This window comes from Exserohilum turcica (assembly GCF_000359705.1).
Source record: "Exserohilum turcica Et28A unplaced genomic scaffold SETTUscaffold_13, whole genome shotgun sequence".
Classification (NCBI taxonomy): Eukaryota; Fungi; Ascomycota; class Dothideomycetes; order Pleosporales; family Pleosporaceae; genus Exserohilum; species Exserohilum turcicum.
This window is the reverse complement of record NW_007359948.1, coordinates 146,165-164,398: the sequence shown is the minus strand read 5'-3', so window position 1 is coordinate 164,398 and position 18,234 is coordinate 146,165. Positions and strand designations below refer to the sequence as shown.

Sequence of the window (18,234 nt, the reverse complement as noted above, 5' to 3'; positions counted from 1 at the left end):
CGCGCTGTAGTAGGTGCAGAGAGACTGGCCATAACTCGCGTATGTGCAAGAAAGATACTCTAGGTACTGCTTAATCTATTATGTTAATATGTAGTAAAACAACTATATTGTGGTGGAACTACAGGCTTATAGAGGTGCGCAGGTTTGGTGGGGTGCGGCGCTCGCTTGCCTGCGGCGCTCGCTTGCCACATACGTTACTTAATCTAGATCTACGTGGATTTTCGCCTACCTATGCAGCTATGCGAGATATAGCTAATAGACTACTAGCTACGCGCGGCGCTAGCTAGGTTGGCGTCTACTAGCCGCGCAACTTTGTTAAGCGTACTAACAGTCTTACAACGCGTTTTAATTAAGCGTACAATAGGTAAAGAGCCTTATATGAAGATCTAGTCTTAATTAAGAGCTAGTTTAAGCTTGTGGAGAAGACAAAGGCCAAGTACAGCATCTATAACAAAGACGTCTACAACTTCAACAAAGCAGGCTTTATAATAGGCAAGATTGCGACTTAGCTAGTCGTTACAGCGTTAGAGAGAAGAGGCCGGCCAAAGGCTGTTTAACTAGGTGGCCAAGAGTAGGTAACGTTTATCGCTAGGATCAATGCAGCTAGCTAGTCTATCCTACTATTCCTTATCTTTACTAGCAAGCATCACCTATCTGCCTAGTATAAGGAGACAGAGATCCCACGCGACTGGGCGATCGCAGTTAGCGACAACGGCTGGACGACTAATAAGCTAGGAGTTAAGTGGCTAAAGCACTTTGTCAAGCATACAGATGGCAAGGTTGTTAGGGTACGCTAGCTGCTTATTCTTAATAGCTATAAGAGCCACTAGTCACTTAAGTTCTAAGAGCTCTGTAAGGCAAATAATATCTATACGCTCTATATGCCGCCTCACTTATCTCACCTACTCCAGCCTCTTAACGTTGGCTGCTTCTCGCCATTAAAGCGCGCGTACAGCCGTGAGGTAGAGAGCCTAATACGCAACCACATTAACTATATCACCAAGCTTGAGTTTCTGCCAGCGTTCAAGGTAGCCTTCGATCAATCCTTTACGGCAGCTAATATCTGCTTAGCCTTTTAAGGCGTAGGCCTTGTTCCTTTCTAGCTAGACACTGTTCTATTAAAGCTTAATATATAGCTGCGTACGCCTACTCTAGTAGTGTTACACGGGGTGGCACTATATACTTACCTAAGCTCGGTCCGGGTTAGGGCGAGTGGTCAGGAGTGGTTAGGCCGCGTGATTGTTGTAGGAGTGATTCCGTTTGGAAAAGAGTTATCGGACTTAACGAAGTAGAAGAGTAACAATCAATTCTATCTAGGATAGAATAACTAGTAACGATCTTGTTAAGTTAAAGTAACTAGTAAGAAAGTACAATTTAAGTTGACCACAACGAATATAATAATGAAATCTAACCCATTCTTATATCCATTGCCTTTGGTCCTGGCATCGGACAAGACTCCTGGAGTCACTGACTCCCAGCCCGTCCTGTGAGGCCATGTCCTCACATGCCCAGGGTGGCATCACTGATGCCACGGTCTTGGCGTGATGCTAATCACGTGATCATCGCCCCGCGGTGATCATTACCTTTTGACGTGGCGCCCAATGGTCTCCAACCTGCGGCCTTCGTCCAGGAGAGATCCTTCCTGTTACCTGTAACATTATCCCCCCTCTTAGGCGTATCGTCCCAATACCCTAGATTATTGTTCCCCCGTGCCATCACTTAGCGGGTAGCTTGAATAAATAGTGCGGTACGCCCGTCGTATCGTAAGCGTTCCTTCCTCCATGCCTTCCTAACCATGCCCAAGGTTCAGCCTTCTCGTCGTGTTCGTGCTCAGAACTCAACTTCTCAACGTCGCGCCCGTGCTGATCAAGTGAAAGAGCAGGGTCTAGAGATGACTTTTCGGTGCAAGCGGTGTAAAGAGAAGAACCTCCGTTGCTTTGTAGACACGGCGACTAGTTGTTGTGCCAGGTGCATTTTAGTTGCAGCTAAGTGTAGCTTATTCGTTTCTAAGGAAGAGTAGGAGAAAGTTCAGCGGGAGAAGCGGTAGAAACAGATCGAGATTGCGCGGTTAAAGGCCTAGCTAGCCTAGCGTGAGCTAGAACTCCTAGAGGCTGAGGCGCAAGAGCAAGCATTTGCTGATCGAGATCTTGCTATCTTGAATCTTCAGGATCGTGCGAAAGAGCAGGCCGAGGGGAATTCTGCCCCTAGTACGGACCTTCCGACAACCGGACCATCGCTACCCAAACAGTCGACTAACTTGGGCTAGTTACAGGCTAACTCTTCTTCTTTCGACCCTTTTTCCCTTGACTACTTCCTTTCCCTCAAGAACCCGGTTCTCGCTTCTTCGGATATTTCCAATGGTACTCACGTACCAGTGACTTGCAGTTCGTTAGGTTTCCTTCTAGTTCCCAGGTGTTATAGCTCTTGGGCCATCCTTCCTACTTGACCAAGTACTTCCACTAACTGCCATCTTTCCGTAGGTCTTTAATTTCCTCGACTACGTACTCGTCATCCTCGAGTTCCAGTTCTTCTAGCAACTCGGCGTTTTGGGGTGCTAGTTCTAATAGTTTCTTGTGGAAAACATTATGTATGCGCATGCCTTAGGGTAGTCGTAGCTTGTAATTTACTTCCCTAACTTCCTCTAGGATCTCGAATGGTCCTACTCAGAGGTTGTCCAATTTTCTGCATAGTCGCTTAGTCTTTAGGTTTTGTCGTGACAAGAAGACTTTATCCCCCTTCTTAAAGGTTAGTCCCTCAATCCTTTACTTATTTGCAGCTTTAGACATCGTAAGGTTCCTATAAGCGATGTTTTTACTTAGTTCTTCGTGTAACTCGCGCATTAGTCAAGCTTTATTGTCTGCTCTAACTGCGATGCTTTCAATATCCTTTAGATCTCGATAAGCGACTAGCTCATATCCGTAGTTTGCATAGTGTGGCGAGTGTTTTGTCGTTGCTAATCTCGTACTATTGTAGGCCAATTGTGCTCTTAGCAGGAGTTCAACCTAGTTGTCCTGCAGCTTATTGGCGTACATTCGCAAGTATTGTTCCAAGGTTCAATTCGTTCGTTCTGTTTGTCTGTTGGTTTTGGGGTGGAAGCTCGTCAAGAGCTTTCGCTTAGTTCCCAATTTTGCTATAAACGTTGACCAATACTTTAATGTAAACAGCTTATCTCTATCCGTAATAAATTCTACGGGCATCCCATGTTCCAATACAAGTGCCTTGTCTACCTCGTATGCACATTCTTCCGCTGTTATAGTTTCTTCCGTTGGTACAAACTTTGCTCCTTTAGTCAATCGACACAGGATTACTAAAATCGTGTCGCAAAGTCGTCTAGATCCAGGTTCGACCGATTTCAGGAGCTTCACTATGAAGTCCATCGTAACGCTAGTCCATGGTCGTGCTGGTGGCTGTAAGGGTTGCAACAGGCTGTAGGGCTTATGTCTCTTGGGCTTGTTCTGGTGACATGCCAAATAGTTGCCTAGGGTATCCTGCACCGTCGCTCGCAAGCGTGGTATTTCGAACGCCTTATTTAGTCGCCTAACCATTTCCTCTAATCCTGCGTGCCCGTATTCTAGGGACTCGTGCAGTTCCTGGATGAGGCCTTTCCTCATGTGTTCTGGCACATACGGTCGATTCCTATCGGGTGGATCCCGTTTGTCAAGGTGTGGTCCCAAAGGGCCTTCCGGGTGTTCCGCGTATGCTTTTTCCTGCCATTGCTGTTGTAGCGTCATAACTTGGTGAGCAACTACAGCTATCTTCGCCAAGTCTGGCTAATTATACTTGAGACTGCCGTCGGGCATCCTCTTCAGCATTGCATCGTGTGGTTCTTTGTGACCTTCTTCCCTTAGATCTGATCTTCAGCTCAGGGCATCTGCCGCCCCGTTGAGCGATCCAGCTCTGTGGGTTATCTTGAAGTCAAACTAAGCCAGCGTTTCTGCCTAGCGAACCTGTCGTTGGTTGAGTTTCTTGGTCGTCATGAAACTCGTCAGATTCTAATGATTAGAAAAGACTTTGATCTAGTGTGGGAGTCCTAGTAGGTACACTTCCCATTGTTCAAAGGCATCAACTACTCCCAGTAGCTCCTTGTCGTGAACATCATAGTTAAGTTCTGCTCCTGAGAACTTCCTAGAATGGTAGAACACCAGTCTCCATTTCCCGTCTAGGCTCTGCTGTGACAGTACAGCTCCGAGAGCGTAGTCGGAAGCGTCGGTCTCGACCCTTGTTCTCCAGCTAGAGTCATACATTTCTAGTACTAGTGCTTTTAGGAAGGTCCGTTTAAGTTCTTCAAACGCTTCTTAACATTCTAGGGTCCACTTAAACCCTATATCCTTTTTCATAATTTCCATAAGAGGTGCTGTAATCCAGGAGTAATTCCTAATGAACTTTCTGTAGAAGTTCGCAAATCCTAGGAAGGATTGCACGTCCTTAACTGTCTTAGGGGTTAGCCATTCCTGTACAGTCTAGACTTTCTTTGGATCTATTTTAACACCGTCCCTAGATACTACAAATCCTAGGAATTCCGTTCTTGTCTAATGGAATTCGCATTTTTCTAGTTAGAGGTACAGCTTGTAATCCTTAAGCTTCCTAAGTACCTTTTTGACATGTTTGACATGTTCCTTGAGCGTTCCCTTAGAGTACACTAGTACATTGTCTAAATACGCTGTCACGAATATTCCCAAATACTCGTGGAGTGCCTTATTAATTACGGACTAGAAAGTTGCAGGCGCGTTCGTAAGACCCATTAGCATAACTGTGTACTCGTACAATCCATACTTAGTCTTAAATGCCGTTTTTCATTCGTGTCCTTTGGCTATTCGAATACGGTAAAATCCTTCCCGAACGTCGAATTTCGTAAACCACTTGGCTCCTTGGAGTCGATCCATGAGCTCCGTAATTAGTGGTAAGGGGTATCGGTTCTTCCTGGTGACATCGTTCAGTCGTCTGAAATCAATGCAGCATCGCCATTTCCCATTCTTTTTCTTCACGAATAAGACCAGGGAAGCTATGGGGCTACTGCTTTCTCGGATAAACCCCTTCTTTAGGTTTTTTACCAGGTAGTTCCTTAGCTCACCATCATGTTCTGGTGCTATAGGGTACATCGGTCCTGGTGTAAGCTTGGCTCCTTCTTCAATGTGGATCTCGTGATCCCATTCTTGGTGTTCTGCCAATTCTGTTGCTTCGGTTTCCTCGAACAGTTCTCTGAACTCGTTCGTATCGTATTCTGTTGGTATCGCCAACTTAGGTGGAGATCCTTCCTTCGTGGTCGCGATCTGCCGTACCTATATGACTCCTATCTTCTAAGGGTCCTTCGCATAGATCCTCGCGATCTTATGCGGTGAGATCTTGCCAAATCTCCCTTCTCGGGTTGAGCTCTGATTTGTCGGGCGTGTCTCATGTCTTACTCCAGCAACCTTGCGCGCAGGTTCTCGGCTGAGTATAGTCTTCTATTGCCAGTCGATTATCGGGTTGTGCTGTCTTAACCAATCATGGCCAATCAACATGTCGTCTTCTCCGAGATCCATAATGTCGATGTTCCTAGGGCTACGTATACCAGCTACCGTCAGCGGTACTGATTCCGTCTCAAGCCTTATCATGCCGTTCCCGTACGTCGCGGGACTATTGTCGGCTAATACCATTCGTATCGGCTGTTCCTTAGCTCGATATGGTATGTTGTACTTCTCCACTACCTTGTGAGAAATTACTGTTCTTCCGGCACCGCTATCTATAGTCGCCATTATTTTATGCGTAAGTACGTTCGCTGGGATCCGGAAACTCATGTTTCCCCCGTGATCCTCCCGTACTCTCTTAAGGGTCGTTTTAGGACTGCCTTTACCAGCGTGACCCTGTCCCTGGTGGCATCCTAGTTTTTTGACTGCTTTTTCCCAAGGCCTTTGCCTTTTTGGGGAAAGTATCCGTGGTCGTCCTTTGAACTACGGTGGGTCATACAATGATCATCCGTGCAATAGGACTAGTGTAGGTTGGTGTGGGGAACCATTTCCTCTACCGTTTCTGGCTTACGCGCGCCCTCTGGCGGCGTGTGATGCATCTGGCATCTGGCCGTCCTACATTCTTTTGTTGGGATCGTGTTGTAGAGCGGGTGTTCTGCGTTCCTAGCAGCGAGTCTTTGGTTTTAGTGGAACTAGCACCTGTCTATGCAATTGATCCACACCAACTGCTCGTGCTCCTCTTGTTGTCCCTTTTCATGAATTGGGCAGTTGTAAGTGGTATACTGTCGTGCTGGGATCCGATCGTGCAAGGGATCCTTGTAGTGGATCCTACTGTTTTCTCTTGCTCCTTAGTGTTAAGGGCAGCATTTTCTCTTACAATCGATCTATAGGATGAGGTGATGTCCATTAGATACCTCTTGTCCGTGCTTTCTGCATTCGTCGTCCTTACATGCTGCCGTATGTATAAGGTAGTGATACGGGCTACTCTCGGTGCGTTGCGTATCCTTATACTGTTGGACATAGAATAAATAATAGTGCGTACGTCTGCACTAGGTCCATGGGAGCAACTAATGTTCGTCCTCTTCCTAATCGTTATTTTCTTCTTAATCTGAGGGATCTAGTTCTCCTTCTAAGAAGTACAGTTGTTTCTGATCTGCCCGTTGTATTAGTTCCTCCGCGTTGTACCCGACAACCGCGACTCTTCCTCCTCTAAGGGTACACTCGTCGGCCAGGTGCGTGGCATCTCCGCACACCCAACAATCGCCTCGGTCTAGTCGTTGCTGTGCGTCGGCCACCTGGACTACCCAATCGGTGTCCTGGGGTGTTTCTTTAAATACATTGGTGGGAACGAGCTGGGGAACTACTACGTAGTCTTCTTCAACTGTTCTGCGAGCTTCATTATACAAATCTAGGTCGCTAAGATTGTCATTAGATAGGAGCTCTAGTCTGGGGTAAGGCGTAGGTAGTCGAAGCATTCCAATCTTGACTACAGCCTGTTTTACCTCATTCTTCAGGCAGTCTCTGCGGAAGTGTCCTACTTCACTGCATTAGAGACATGCTTTGTTGTCGTAACGCTTCTAGCGTTCTTTCTTAGAAAGGCCGTCCTAGACTTTTCCTCGGGCTTTCTAGCTTCGTGACTTGTCTTGAACCTTACCTGTTATGATTGTGTTACCGTCTTTATCCTTATTGTTCCTAGATTTCTTAGTGTTGGCCGCCGTTGGCTGGAATTGTTTTCGTTTCTGCTCGTTCCTTTCCTATAGCCTATGATTAATTTGTGTCGCTAATTTAATTAGATTATGTAGTGTTTCTAGTTCGTTGTGGTGCATAAGTCTGTCTTTAACATTTTCCTTCAGACCTGCTTCAAATACTGTCCGTAGCGAAGCGTCGTTCCAGTCGATCTAAGCCTAGAGTTGCTTGAACTCGGCTGTGTACGCGGATACTAATTTGGTCTGGCGTAGGTGCGTGATAGCTCTTTCCGCCTGCTTCTTTTTGTTAATTTCCCCAAAGATACGGCCTAGCTCCCTCTTGAAGCTGTCCTAATTCTCAAATAGGTCTTGCGTCTCAGTCTTAGTCCCTTTGTTTGTGGCATCCTTTAAGAGGTCCTTAACATAAGGCTACATCCATCTAGCTGCTTTGCCTTTCATGTAAGTGCTAGTTACAAGGATCTTTTCCTGGTTATTAGGTACCTCATGGTATTCGCAATATAAGTCGACACTAGTGAGGAATGTCCACAAATCGTTGTGATTCCCGTCGTACTTCTCTAGTGACGCTATTTTGGGTTTGGTCGTGGATTTCTTCTCGTTTAGGGTAGCCATCAGCTGTCCCACAAGCTAATTGATCATTTCCTGCATGCCGTTTATTTGTTAGGCATAGATCGTGGCCTGTCGCCTAAGATTACGCAATTCTCTTAAGTTCCTTACGTCGTCGTCGTCTTCGTCGTCACTTGGGGTCAGCATCTCGTCGTCGATTGCTAGGTTAGGCACTAGTCCAGGACCCTGGACTAGTCCACCGGCGCTGGCCTGAGATTAGGAGTGAACGTGAGACATCTTGAATCTCAATCAGGCGTTCTACTGGCTAATCCGTCCAAAGGAATTCCTGGTGGTCAAAGTGTTACACGGGGTGGCACTATATACTTACCTAAGCTCAGTCCAGGTTAGGGCGAGTGGTCAGGAGTGGTTAGGCTGCGTGATTGTTGTAGGAGTGATTCCGTTTAGAAAAGAGTTATCAGACTTAACGAAGTAGAAAAGTAACAATCAATTCTATCTAGGATAGAATAACTAGTAACGATCTTGTTAAGTTAAAGTAACTAGTAAGAAAGTACAATTTGAGTTGACCACAACGAATGTAATAATGAAATCCAACCCATTCTTATATCCATTGCCTTTGGTCCTAGCATCGGACAAGACTCCTGGAGTCACTGACTCCCAGCCCGTCCTGTGAGGCCATGTCCTCACATGCCCGGGGTGGCATCACTGATGCCACGGTCTTGGTGTGATGCCAATCACGTGATCATCGCCCCGCGGTGATCATTACCTTTTGACGTGGCGCCCAATGGTCTCCAACCTGCGGCCTTCGTCCAGGAGAGATCCTTCCTGTTACCTGTAACAAGTAGCTGCTCTTGCAGAGGCTATCTAGCAGGCTTGTACCCTAAGCAATGTACGCGAGCTTAAAGCCTAATTAACGCTAATACGTGATTAGGTCCAGCGGCATAAGAGCTTATTACTAGCGTTAATTATTGCGGCGATTAGCTAGCTTAAGAAGGGGGTTGTAACGATGTTACAACTTCGCCAAGTATTGAGCCAATCCCAGAGCCGGATCGGAGGAAGTACCTGCCGCCCTTCATCAGCCATTCGCCCGAGGTCGGATCCGAATTCGGACCCGACTAGGATAGGTATATATTGAGACACTCCCTGTAGCTAGCTCTGTAGACTTTTGATATCCTTTCGTACAAGGCCTATAGGTGGCTTGTTGAATCTAGGCTCTTTGTGATCCCACGCACTCCCATATGCCTCTGAGTGATCCTACGACCGAAACAGATCCGACCTGCCTTACCTGCGCCGTTACAGGGGTAGAGAGAATAATGCTCTTAGCTAAGCTAATGCGCGATTAGATTGCTAGCCTTAAGAGGGCTAACAAGGTAGCAATAAAGCGTAGGTAGTGTAAAAGGAAGTGGATATAGAAGTATGGAGTGCTAATAAAGGGAGCTAGAGAGAATCTACTTGCTTAGCGTAAGGCTAATTAGCAGATTGCTTATAAAGAGCGTTAGGGAGGAGAGCGATTAGGTGTTAGCTGCCAGGCTTTGGCGCGCTGTAGTAGGTGTAGAGAAACTGGCCACAACTCGCGTACGTGCAAGAAAGATACTCTAGGTACTGCTTAATCTATTATATTAATATATAGTAAAACAACTATATTGTGGTGGAACTACAGGCTTATAGAGGTGCGCAGGTTTGGTGGGGTGCGGCGCTCGCTTGTACGCGGCGCTCGCTTGTGAAACACGTTATATATAAATCTCGAACAAGCAATCAAACTAGTTAAGCAAACTAAGCACACGGATTCATGAGCTATCCCGGTATTTATTCATTCATGCACATGCACATGGACATGTGGCGTGCCGAAACCCATAGACATCCACACAAACACACATACTGGCCCCACTTATCCACGCATAAACAACATGACTCGTCATTAAAAACAAGGGACGATATGAATTGGAAAAAAAAGAGAGTAAAAGAGAACCAAAAAAAAAGGAATTATCGCGGCATCGGGTATCCATGGTTACGTACGTAGTCTTCATCGTATATGTATGTATGTGTGAGTGTTTTTTTTGGTCTTCTTCATCTTCTAGCTAGGGCAAAACGGAAACTGACAAGTAGGTAGTTGTGTAAAGGAGAAGTCATTTGATTTGATAAAAAGAGACAGAAAGGGGACAGGAAGAGAATGCGGATAAAAAAAAACTTGGGTATAGTCATTGTTGCTCACACTTAATAGCAAGGGACTGGTGGTAGTTATGCCGTAAAAAAGCAAGTCGTTGAGTCAAAAACCGCGGGCGGCCAAGGGAAACAGATAAATAGATAGGCGCTGCTTATTGCGCTGAAGACACCTCAATGTTGATGCGAGGAGCTTGGTCAGCTGCTGTCTGCGGCTTGGGCGCTTCCTCGGGTGCGCTGTATGGCGGCGTCGGCGCAGAAAAGAAGCCGTCTTGTCTGGGCGTGGAGTCTGAATTCACTGCAGGTGGCTGAGAAGCGACGGGGACAGGAGGAGCGACGTGAAGCTGTTGGAATGGTGTGGAAAGGCCGTTCAGAGTTGAGGATACCTCGGGTTGGGATACGGATGCTACTGGCTCGTGATTATGCGTGGCATGCTGCTGTGTTGGTTGCGACGTTGGGGCGTCAGAAGGGTTTGTAGCTTCATTGCCGGCCATTGCGGTATCGGGTTCTTGAGCGTCGGACCCGGGTTTACGATAGCGGAGGGTGACCATAAGGCTTGGCTCCTCGTCTTCCTCAGACGAAGCATCGGCGGCACCATCGTCGTCGTCATCGTCCAAGTCGATTTGGTCAGCTTCATCCTCTTCGTCGTCTCCACCGTCCCAGGATGTTGCGTCCTCATCATCTTCTGAATCCAGCGTGCGGTTCAATACACGCCCGTTTGTGGTACCTCTGTTGGCTGCGCGTGTCGCCCGACCACCATGGCCTGACTGTCGTTCTTCTGATATGTCTGATCGTATGTAGTCGCCAGTTGCGGGTGAAGGGTGGTCTGCGACCTGTCCGCTGTGCAGCTTCTCTCCATATGCGCCTGTTGCCCGGGACCGTACCTGCCGACCGCTAGCGGTGATAGTTGGGCCAGAGGGTGCTGCAGGAGTGTCGCGGCCTGATTGTCTCCCAGAACGACGCACGGAAAGGTTGTCCGAGTCAAAGTCTTCCTCTTCATCAAATGTATATCGCTGTCGCTTGCCACGGGTACGGCCTTCGTACAGAGAGAAGCCGGGTTCGGGGCGTGTAAAGGCATCTTTGCGCTGGCGTGTATACTCGCGTCGCTTCCGCTTCTATACGATTGTTAGCCTGGGACGCAGAGAGAGAAAGGACAATAACCATACGTTCTCCGAAGCCTCAAAGCGCGGGATGGCGTTGAGCATGCGTTCGCCTAGTGCTTTTGCTTCTTTGTGACCGTCGACCTCTTCCAGCTTCTTCGCGAGGGCGCGCACCTCGTCAATGGAGCCGGCGACGCTGACCCATTGTACCTTTTTCAACTTGGGGTCTGTCTCGCGGTAGACACGAAAATGGGTGTCGTTTTGTCCCTCGACAAGGAAGTACCGACGCTTGTCGCCATCACGACCCCAAGCCTGCACCGACAAGGGAATGTTTGTGTCTTGCCTGTCTTTGGTGGTGCGTGACTTGTACGCCGTGTTGATCATGGTCTTGACTTGCTCGTTTTGGTTGAGGCTCCACAGGCACAGCGAGTGGAGCAGAGTTATCTGGAGCGCCGGTCAGCATACAGCGGCCGTGAAGGGAGAAGACGGCTCACCCGCTCTTCAGCTGCCATTGTATTGAAGCTGCGACCGCCACTGAGTGGGTTGGTCGTCCATTTGGCGGGCCATTGCGACTTTTGGGTTTGCATGGCTTCCTCGAGAGCCCGACCGTAGTGGCCTTTTCTGCAGAGGGCGGGCCATGTTAGCATGCGGGCCATGTCGTTGTGTGTGGGACGGGCGGGCGACTGGGGATTATGGGTTGGGACAGGGTACAAGGGCTAGACTCACTCGACAGGCTTCTTGCGATTGAGGACAAGGCCAAGCAGGGCGCACAGCAGGCCCTCGACGTCGGCCGACGGCGTGTCGCCCGCGACACCTGACTCGATATCCTGAGGGCCGACATGGGGGGAGCCGCGCGGGAATGCTTCGTTGAAGCGCGACCGGAACATGACGATGAACTGCGACGCCTGGCATCAGCTGGGGGGGGGGTCGACGAAAAAGTCGGTCGCGATTGCGACGCAACACGGCGCGTCGGGACGCGATGGACGCGTCCTATACATACAGCAATGTCTGGATTGTCCTCTGGGACCGGCTCATGGGGCGGCGAGGGGTCGCGCTTGCGGGGAGGCGGCGAAGGCGAGCGATGTTTGAAAAAAGTCAAGATGGTGCCGTTCTTCTTCTTCCTCTTTTTCTGGGCAGCGGGCTCTGGCGCCGTCGCCTGTGGAATGCCCAGGTCCATTTCATCGTCGGTCGGGGGCGCAGACGACAGCGAAGAGTCCGAGTCGGCCATGGCTGCTGGCGTCGGGCGGTGCGTGTGTGGTGGGTGGTGGTGGGTGGTTGCAGCTGCGCTTGCGGGATGAGGAGAGGAACTGCGAATGCAACACGGTTAGGGACGCATGAGGTAATGCCACTCCGCTAGCACAAAGGATCTGCTCCATCAGGCCCTGTGGCTATATCCATCGGGACAATGGCCAACTGCACCTTGGGCTTTTTTTCGCCGGCCGCACCAGGCCCGGCGACTGCACACGTAGCGGGCGCCTTCTTTGGGCAGCAGCATTTCCGCTGCAAAATTATTATCATGGGCCTATGTAGTGTTCTTGGGGGCAATGCAGCCCGTGGTTCTGGCGCTATCTCTATGTCCTTGGGCAGGGCCAACAATGCTCAGCTCCCACTGCCGCTGCAGCACGCCAACTCGCCAGCACTCGCCCTGCCGTCGCCGCCGCCCATGTCCTAGCCGTGCATCCCTCCAGCGCTGTCCCGTCACAATGTCTCTGCTTGCCAAGTGGCCACGGGCGTCTCTGCAGGCTCTCGCAATCCCATGGGCATGTGATGAGACTGGCCTCGCGTCAGAGGCATCCACGCAAAGGGCAGATGCTACTCGGAATGTCCATGGATCCAGGTGCGAGGGTGGCTATGGGGCGAGCCATGAAGCCTCACTGCTCTCTGGGCAATGTGTGCGACGTCACGGCCCCTGTGGAGGTTGCCGTCCTTACGCGCGTCGGTAGCGGGGGCGCCCGTATGGAGTCTCCAACGCGTCCACTGTACGGGCCTACTGGGGCGCGGCTCACACAGGAGCCGCAACAGGAGCGCAAAATACCGCTCGACTATTTTGGTGTTGGACGCAGCATCTGACGCACGCGCACCGGGCTCCGTCTCTTTTGATGAATTTTGGGTTTCATGACAAGGCAACCAAGAGGTGCGAGATGAGAGGTAAGAGATGGAAGCGAGGGCTCGCATGGCCCCTCAGGGAGTAATCAACAGGTTCGTCTTGGGCGCGGGCGCGCAAACGTGCCTTGTGCGTGTAGTCGATGTGCCATTGGCCTGGGCACTCTTGGAGTTGCAGCGCATCGCCCTGGACTCTGCTTGTCGCCTCTGCACGTGCGATTGCAGCTCTGTTGACTGGCCAACGTGGTATACAGCCTGTGCAGTCAGCGTGAAGTTGCTTCTGGACCGAGAGCGAAAAGACGGCATGCGGACAGAACAGGCGACGAGGAGAAAATGCGCTGGCGAGCACTGCCATGTCGGCGCGCTTTGATCACAGGCAGACGGGGTTCATGCGAGGGCGCTGTGGGGGGATTGTTGAGCTGCGTGGATGAAAAATGCGTGGTTGAGGTTGCCGACTTGAGGTGGCGCTTGCAACGTCACGTGCACCAACCGTGCCAGCAGAGCTGGGGGCTGCTATAGGTGTACTACTACTATGTACCGTCAGCCATGTACGTAGTAGAAGGCTTGTTTCTTTTTTCTTCTTTTCTTCTTTTTTTTCATTCGTTCAAGAATTTCCGCGTGCAACGTCGACGGCGATGCAGCGGACACGGGAAGGAGGCGAACTGTGCCGTCTTCGCGACACGGACAGTGTACACCTAGACAGGAGACGTGACAGTGACAGAGACGGACGGATTGGATAGATAGACAGCGGGCTGCGGCAAAGGACATGTGGCTCGAGATAGGCAGGAGACAACGACGGGGCTGCATCATGGAAGCTTGTTGGACAGTCTGGACGGCGCACTAGGCGTAGGGCGCTCTAGGGCGCCCAAGGCTGGCTTTCTTGGGCGCTACCCCAAGCGCTTGGTAGTAGATACACGGTCGATACATGTGCATGGCATAGGGAGGGCACGACGGCCAGCGGCGACGGGTCGTGGCGGTGTTGGTGCTGGTGTTGGTGCTGGTGCTGGTGCTGGTGCTGGTAGTGGCGGCGGCGATTTGCTCGGAGCGTCTCTGGCAGAACAAAGGACGCTGGGCACTGGCTGACGCAGCTGGCGAGACGACGAGCATGCCCTCTCCCTCTGGTCGTCGTCGTCGTCGTCGTCGTGGTTGTGGCGATGGTGGCGGCGGCGGCGGCGGCGCAAGAAGACGACTGGCAGCAGGCCGAGCGACCAAAGTGAAACTCACGCAGCACGCACAAGCGGGCTGAGACACGGCGCAGCAGCAGAGGGCCAAAGATAGAGCGACGGCATGGGCGAGGGCAGGACGGGTGAAACCGAGGATTGACATGTCTAGAACTGGCAGAGTAGCAGCAGAGAGTAAGCTCGGGGCCCGCCACGGCGGCTGGTCGCCCCCGCAGTGGCCACAAGCACCGTTGGCCGCAATGCCGATACGTATACATGGAGAACAGAATAATCCAGACAGCCAGCCTCCCTCTGCATTGCCGCCCGTGTCCGTGCCTGGTGATGGTAATATATTGACACGCGTTGCGGTCTCTCTCTTTTCTCGCCTCACTTTCCTCGCCTCTCCCTTTCCCCTCTCCCTTCCCCCCTCTCCACACCTCTCCCTCCTCCTCTTCCTCTTCCTCTCCCGCTCTACCTCGCGCTCTACCTCGGCCGCGCACGCCGCCCTCCAGTGCTGAAACCCCTCGCCCGCTCGTCGTGTCTCTCGGTCGCTGGCGCTTGGGTTTCGCTCGAGACTGATCGCCGCCGCCATCCTGGTTCCTGCTGGCGTGCACGCGCAATCCGGACCCCTGCCCATAGACACGGCCCAGCGCCTGCTGCTATCACCGCCTCCCCACCTCGTCATCCTACCCATTTCCCTCTCCTCCTCCTCCTTCTCTGATACACCACCCAATCTGCCCCCGCCGGCCGCTTCCACACGCCCCCCGCCGCCACCATGAACATCAACAAGAAATTCGACCGCTTCAAGCAATGGACAAACGAAAAAATGGGTGCCGAGGCCCGGACGGGCCTGTCCGAAGAGTTCAAGGCCCTCGAGATGGAGATGAACCTGCGCCATGAAGGTACCCTCCGCCTGCCGCCCCTTTCCACCCCGTGCCCCCGGCTAACTGCTATGCCCAGGCATGGAGAAGATGCACAGCACCATGAGCGTCTACGTCAAGTCGCTCTCGAAGCGTGCAGAAGGCGCCGACAAGGAGAAGCAGCTTCCAGGCGGCCACCTGGGCTCCTCCATGGTGACGCACGGCGAGGACTTTGAGCCCGACTCGGAATACGGCACCTGCCTCTCCTGTACGCCCTCGCCCGCGTCGCACCATTCGGCACCATGCTAATTACAAGCAGCCCTCGGTCGAGCAAACGAGCGCCTGGCAAGAGTACAAGAGACGTACATACAGAGTGCAACCTCGACATGGCTCGAGGGCCTCGAGCGCTCTCTGGTCCAAATGAAGGAGTACCAGGTACGCCAGCATTCGGCTCCCGCCCACGGCCACCACCAAAGCTAACGCCTTCCAGGCTGCCCGCAAGAAGCTCGAGACACGTCGCCTGGCCTATGACACGTCACTCGCAAAGATGCAAAAGACCAAGAAGGAAGACTTCCGCATGGAGGAGGAGCTCCGCGCCCAAAAGGCAAAGTACGAAGAGACCAGCGAAGAGGTCTTCCGGAGAATGCAGGACATCAAGGAAGCAGAGGTCGACATGGTCCAAGACCTCACGGCCTTCCTCGAGGCAGAGTTGAGCTACTACGACCGCTGTCGTGAGATCTTACTCAATGTCAAGCGAGAGTGGCCTGTTCAGTAAGCAAATTCTCATCAGCACATGGCCTAATCACAAAAGCTGACGTACCACACAGGGACACCGCCAGATTGAATCCCTCCCGTCCCTCGCGCTCCCGATCCAATACCGCCCACGGTTACGCCGAGCGATTCAACCCGGTCGAAGAAGAGCCCGAGCCCGAGGTTCCGCGCATGACTATTCCCAAACTGACCAAGCAGCGCAGTCGCTCGCCGGGCCCCAGCAGCTCTCCCAACAATTATGGTCTGCGCCCCTCTGTCAGTCGCACCTCGACCTACGACGATTCCAACAGCCTCCGCGACGAGTCTCCCGCTCGTCGCTTGTCTCGGGCCCCTACGGGATCCTCGGTCATATCTTCGGGTCGCAGCAATCTGCGCCCTGTCCGCCAAACCAGTGGATCCCAGAATGCCTTTGCCGACGACTATGACGATGATTATGCCCAGTCCAATGGAAACAATAGCCATCGCCGTGACAGATCGCCCCCCAGCGCCGACGAATCTATAGGCAGCGCACGGGGCAGTGTCGTGTCCCGAGCAGCAAGCTGGACGACGGCCGAGCAAGGCAACGGAAAGAAGGCGCCTCCGCCACCACCTCCGTCAAGGTCAAAGAAGCCTCCGCCACCTCCTCCACCAATGAAGCGAAGTGCGTTGAGTGAATCTCAAGTAGCACGCTACTAGCCTTCCTTGCTCTTCCCTTATTTTTTTCCACTTTTTTTTTCCCCCGCATCTGACTAATGTACACATGTGAACTTTGCAGAGCCCATGTCTTCCTCGGCCAGAGTCACTACTTGGTAAAGTCTCGGCTGTGGGTCTTGAACAAACGCACACCACATGTTCTCTACGTGAGTTGGAAAAGAAAGAAAGCAAAACAAGGGGAGAAATGGAAACTGAAAAGGGGTGTTTGCGTCTACATCATCGTGGTCATGACAAGTATTGTGGACTGCAGCGCAGTTCTCTGGGTGATTACTTCGTGCGAGTCTGACACATCTACCCCATGGACTTTGTTCACACTTTTTTCTTGCTATTCTCGCTTTCTGTCTCTCTATGTGTGTCGGTGTAACTATGGTTTACCCCCCTTATAACAAGTCTCAGCGGCGTTTCTGGTGGAACAACGAGTCCAAGGAAACCCATGCTGGCTTTTTGTCTTCCTCTCCTCTCTCTCTCTCTCACTCTCACATGACTGTGTTTTTGACTGGGCACTTTGAAATTGCAGTACATCTTTTTTTTCCTCTTGGGAAGCTCAAACGGATGAGATGAGAGATGGAACCTCGTGGAATTCAGGGAATAGATATCGTAAACCAAAAAATTGCCTTTACCCGTCTCACTCTTCTTCCTCGTGGTCCCCTTTGTTCTCTTGTTTTTTTTTGGGGGGCGCTGTTCATGGCTCGCTTCTTGGTGTCAACATTGCAAATACGGTATCATGTTTTGTCAAGTACAACAACAACAACAACAACAACAACAACCACCTCCATCTATCCCACACGTCTTTTTCCCAACATTGTTGTACATGTACGTACATATGTACCATGTTAGTTCCAGGAGGACAAATTTCCTGTTTGCCTATCACATGTTTCTTTTCTTTTCTTTTCTTTTCTTTTCTTTCCTCGTCTCTCGCCTATCTCTTGCTTTGCACACGCATGGCTCATGCCCGCTCGGGTGTGAAGAAATTATGAACAACGATAATGCAGTTCATATAGTAGTACTCAAAAATACCCGGATACGAGCCTACCAAGCCAGTGTCGCATCCGTATGTATACATGTGCGTGTGTCATCATGGTGTCTTGTTAGTGTCTCTACTTAAACTTATGCTCAACTACAACTAACGTGTTTTACAAGCGAGCGCCGCGTACAAGCGAGCGCCGCACCCCACCAAACCTGCGCACCTCTATAAGCCTGTAGTTCCACCACAATATAGTTGCTTTACTGTATATTAATATAATAGATTAAGCAGTACCTAGAGTATCTTTCTTGCACGTACGCGAGTTGTGGCCAGTTTCTCTACACCTACTGCAGCGCGCCAAAGCCTGGCGGCTGACACCTGATCGCTCTCCTCCCTGACGCTCTTCATGAGCAATCTGCTAATCAGCCTCACGCTAAGCAAGTAGATCCTCTCTAGCTCCCTTTGTTAGCACTCCATGCTTCTATATCCACTTCCTTTTACGCTACCTACGCTTTGTTGCTACCTCATTAGCCCTCTCAAGGCTGGCGATCCGATCACGCATTAGCTTAGCTAAGAGCATTATTCTCTCTGCCCCCTTCTTAAGCTGGCTAATCGCCACAATAATTGACGCTAGTGACGAGCTCTTATGCCGCTAGACCCGATCACGTATTAGCGTTAATTAGGCTTTAAGCTCGCGTACGTTGCTTAG

The 18,234-nt window shown here is 51.0% G+C and overlaps 3 protein-coding genes across 3 annotated transcripts; 2 read left to right on the top strand and 1 right to left on the bottom strand.

Moving 5' to 3' along the window:
* Positions 1-9,904: 9,904 nt before the first annotated feature.
* On the bottom strand, positions 9,905-12,213 carry SETTUDRAFT_167703 (uncharacterized protein). Its single transcript, XM_008024784.1, has 5 exons — positions 11,975-12,213; positions 11,701-11,870; positions 11,469-11,595; positions 11,041-11,418; positions 9,905-10,989 (listed from the first exon to the last, which is right to left on the bottom strand). The coding sequence occupies exons 1-5, from the start codon at positions 12,200-12,202 to the stop codon at positions 10,030-10,032; spliced, it is 1,863 nt and encodes a 620-aa protein (XP_008022975.1). The 5' UTR covers positions 12,203-12,213; the 3' UTR covers positions 9,905-10,029.
* Positions 12,214-12,493: 280 nt separating this feature from the next.
* On the top strand, positions 12,494-13,476 carry SETTUDRAFT_167702 (uncharacterized protein). The gene has a single exon (XM_008024783.1). It carries the CDS (start codon positions 12,838-12,840, stop codon positions 13,042-13,044), a length of 207 nt encoding a protein of 68 aa, XP_008022974.1. The 5' UTR covers positions 12,494-12,837; the 3' UTR covers positions 13,045-13,476.
* Positions 13,477-15,012: 1,536 nt separating this feature from the next.
* Positions 15,013-16,543, top strand: SETTUDRAFT_105353 (uncharacterized protein; the record flags this gene model as incomplete). The annotated part of the gene is made up of 5 exons (XM_008024782.1): positions 15,013-15,139; positions 15,198-15,365; positions 15,417-15,532; positions 15,588-15,868; positions 15,925-16,543. 5 exons carry the CDS (start codon positions 15,013-15,015, stop codon positions 16,541-16,543), a joined length of 1,311 nt encoding a protein of 436 aa, XP_008022973.1.
* Positions 16,544-18,234: the final 1,691 nt, after the last annotated feature.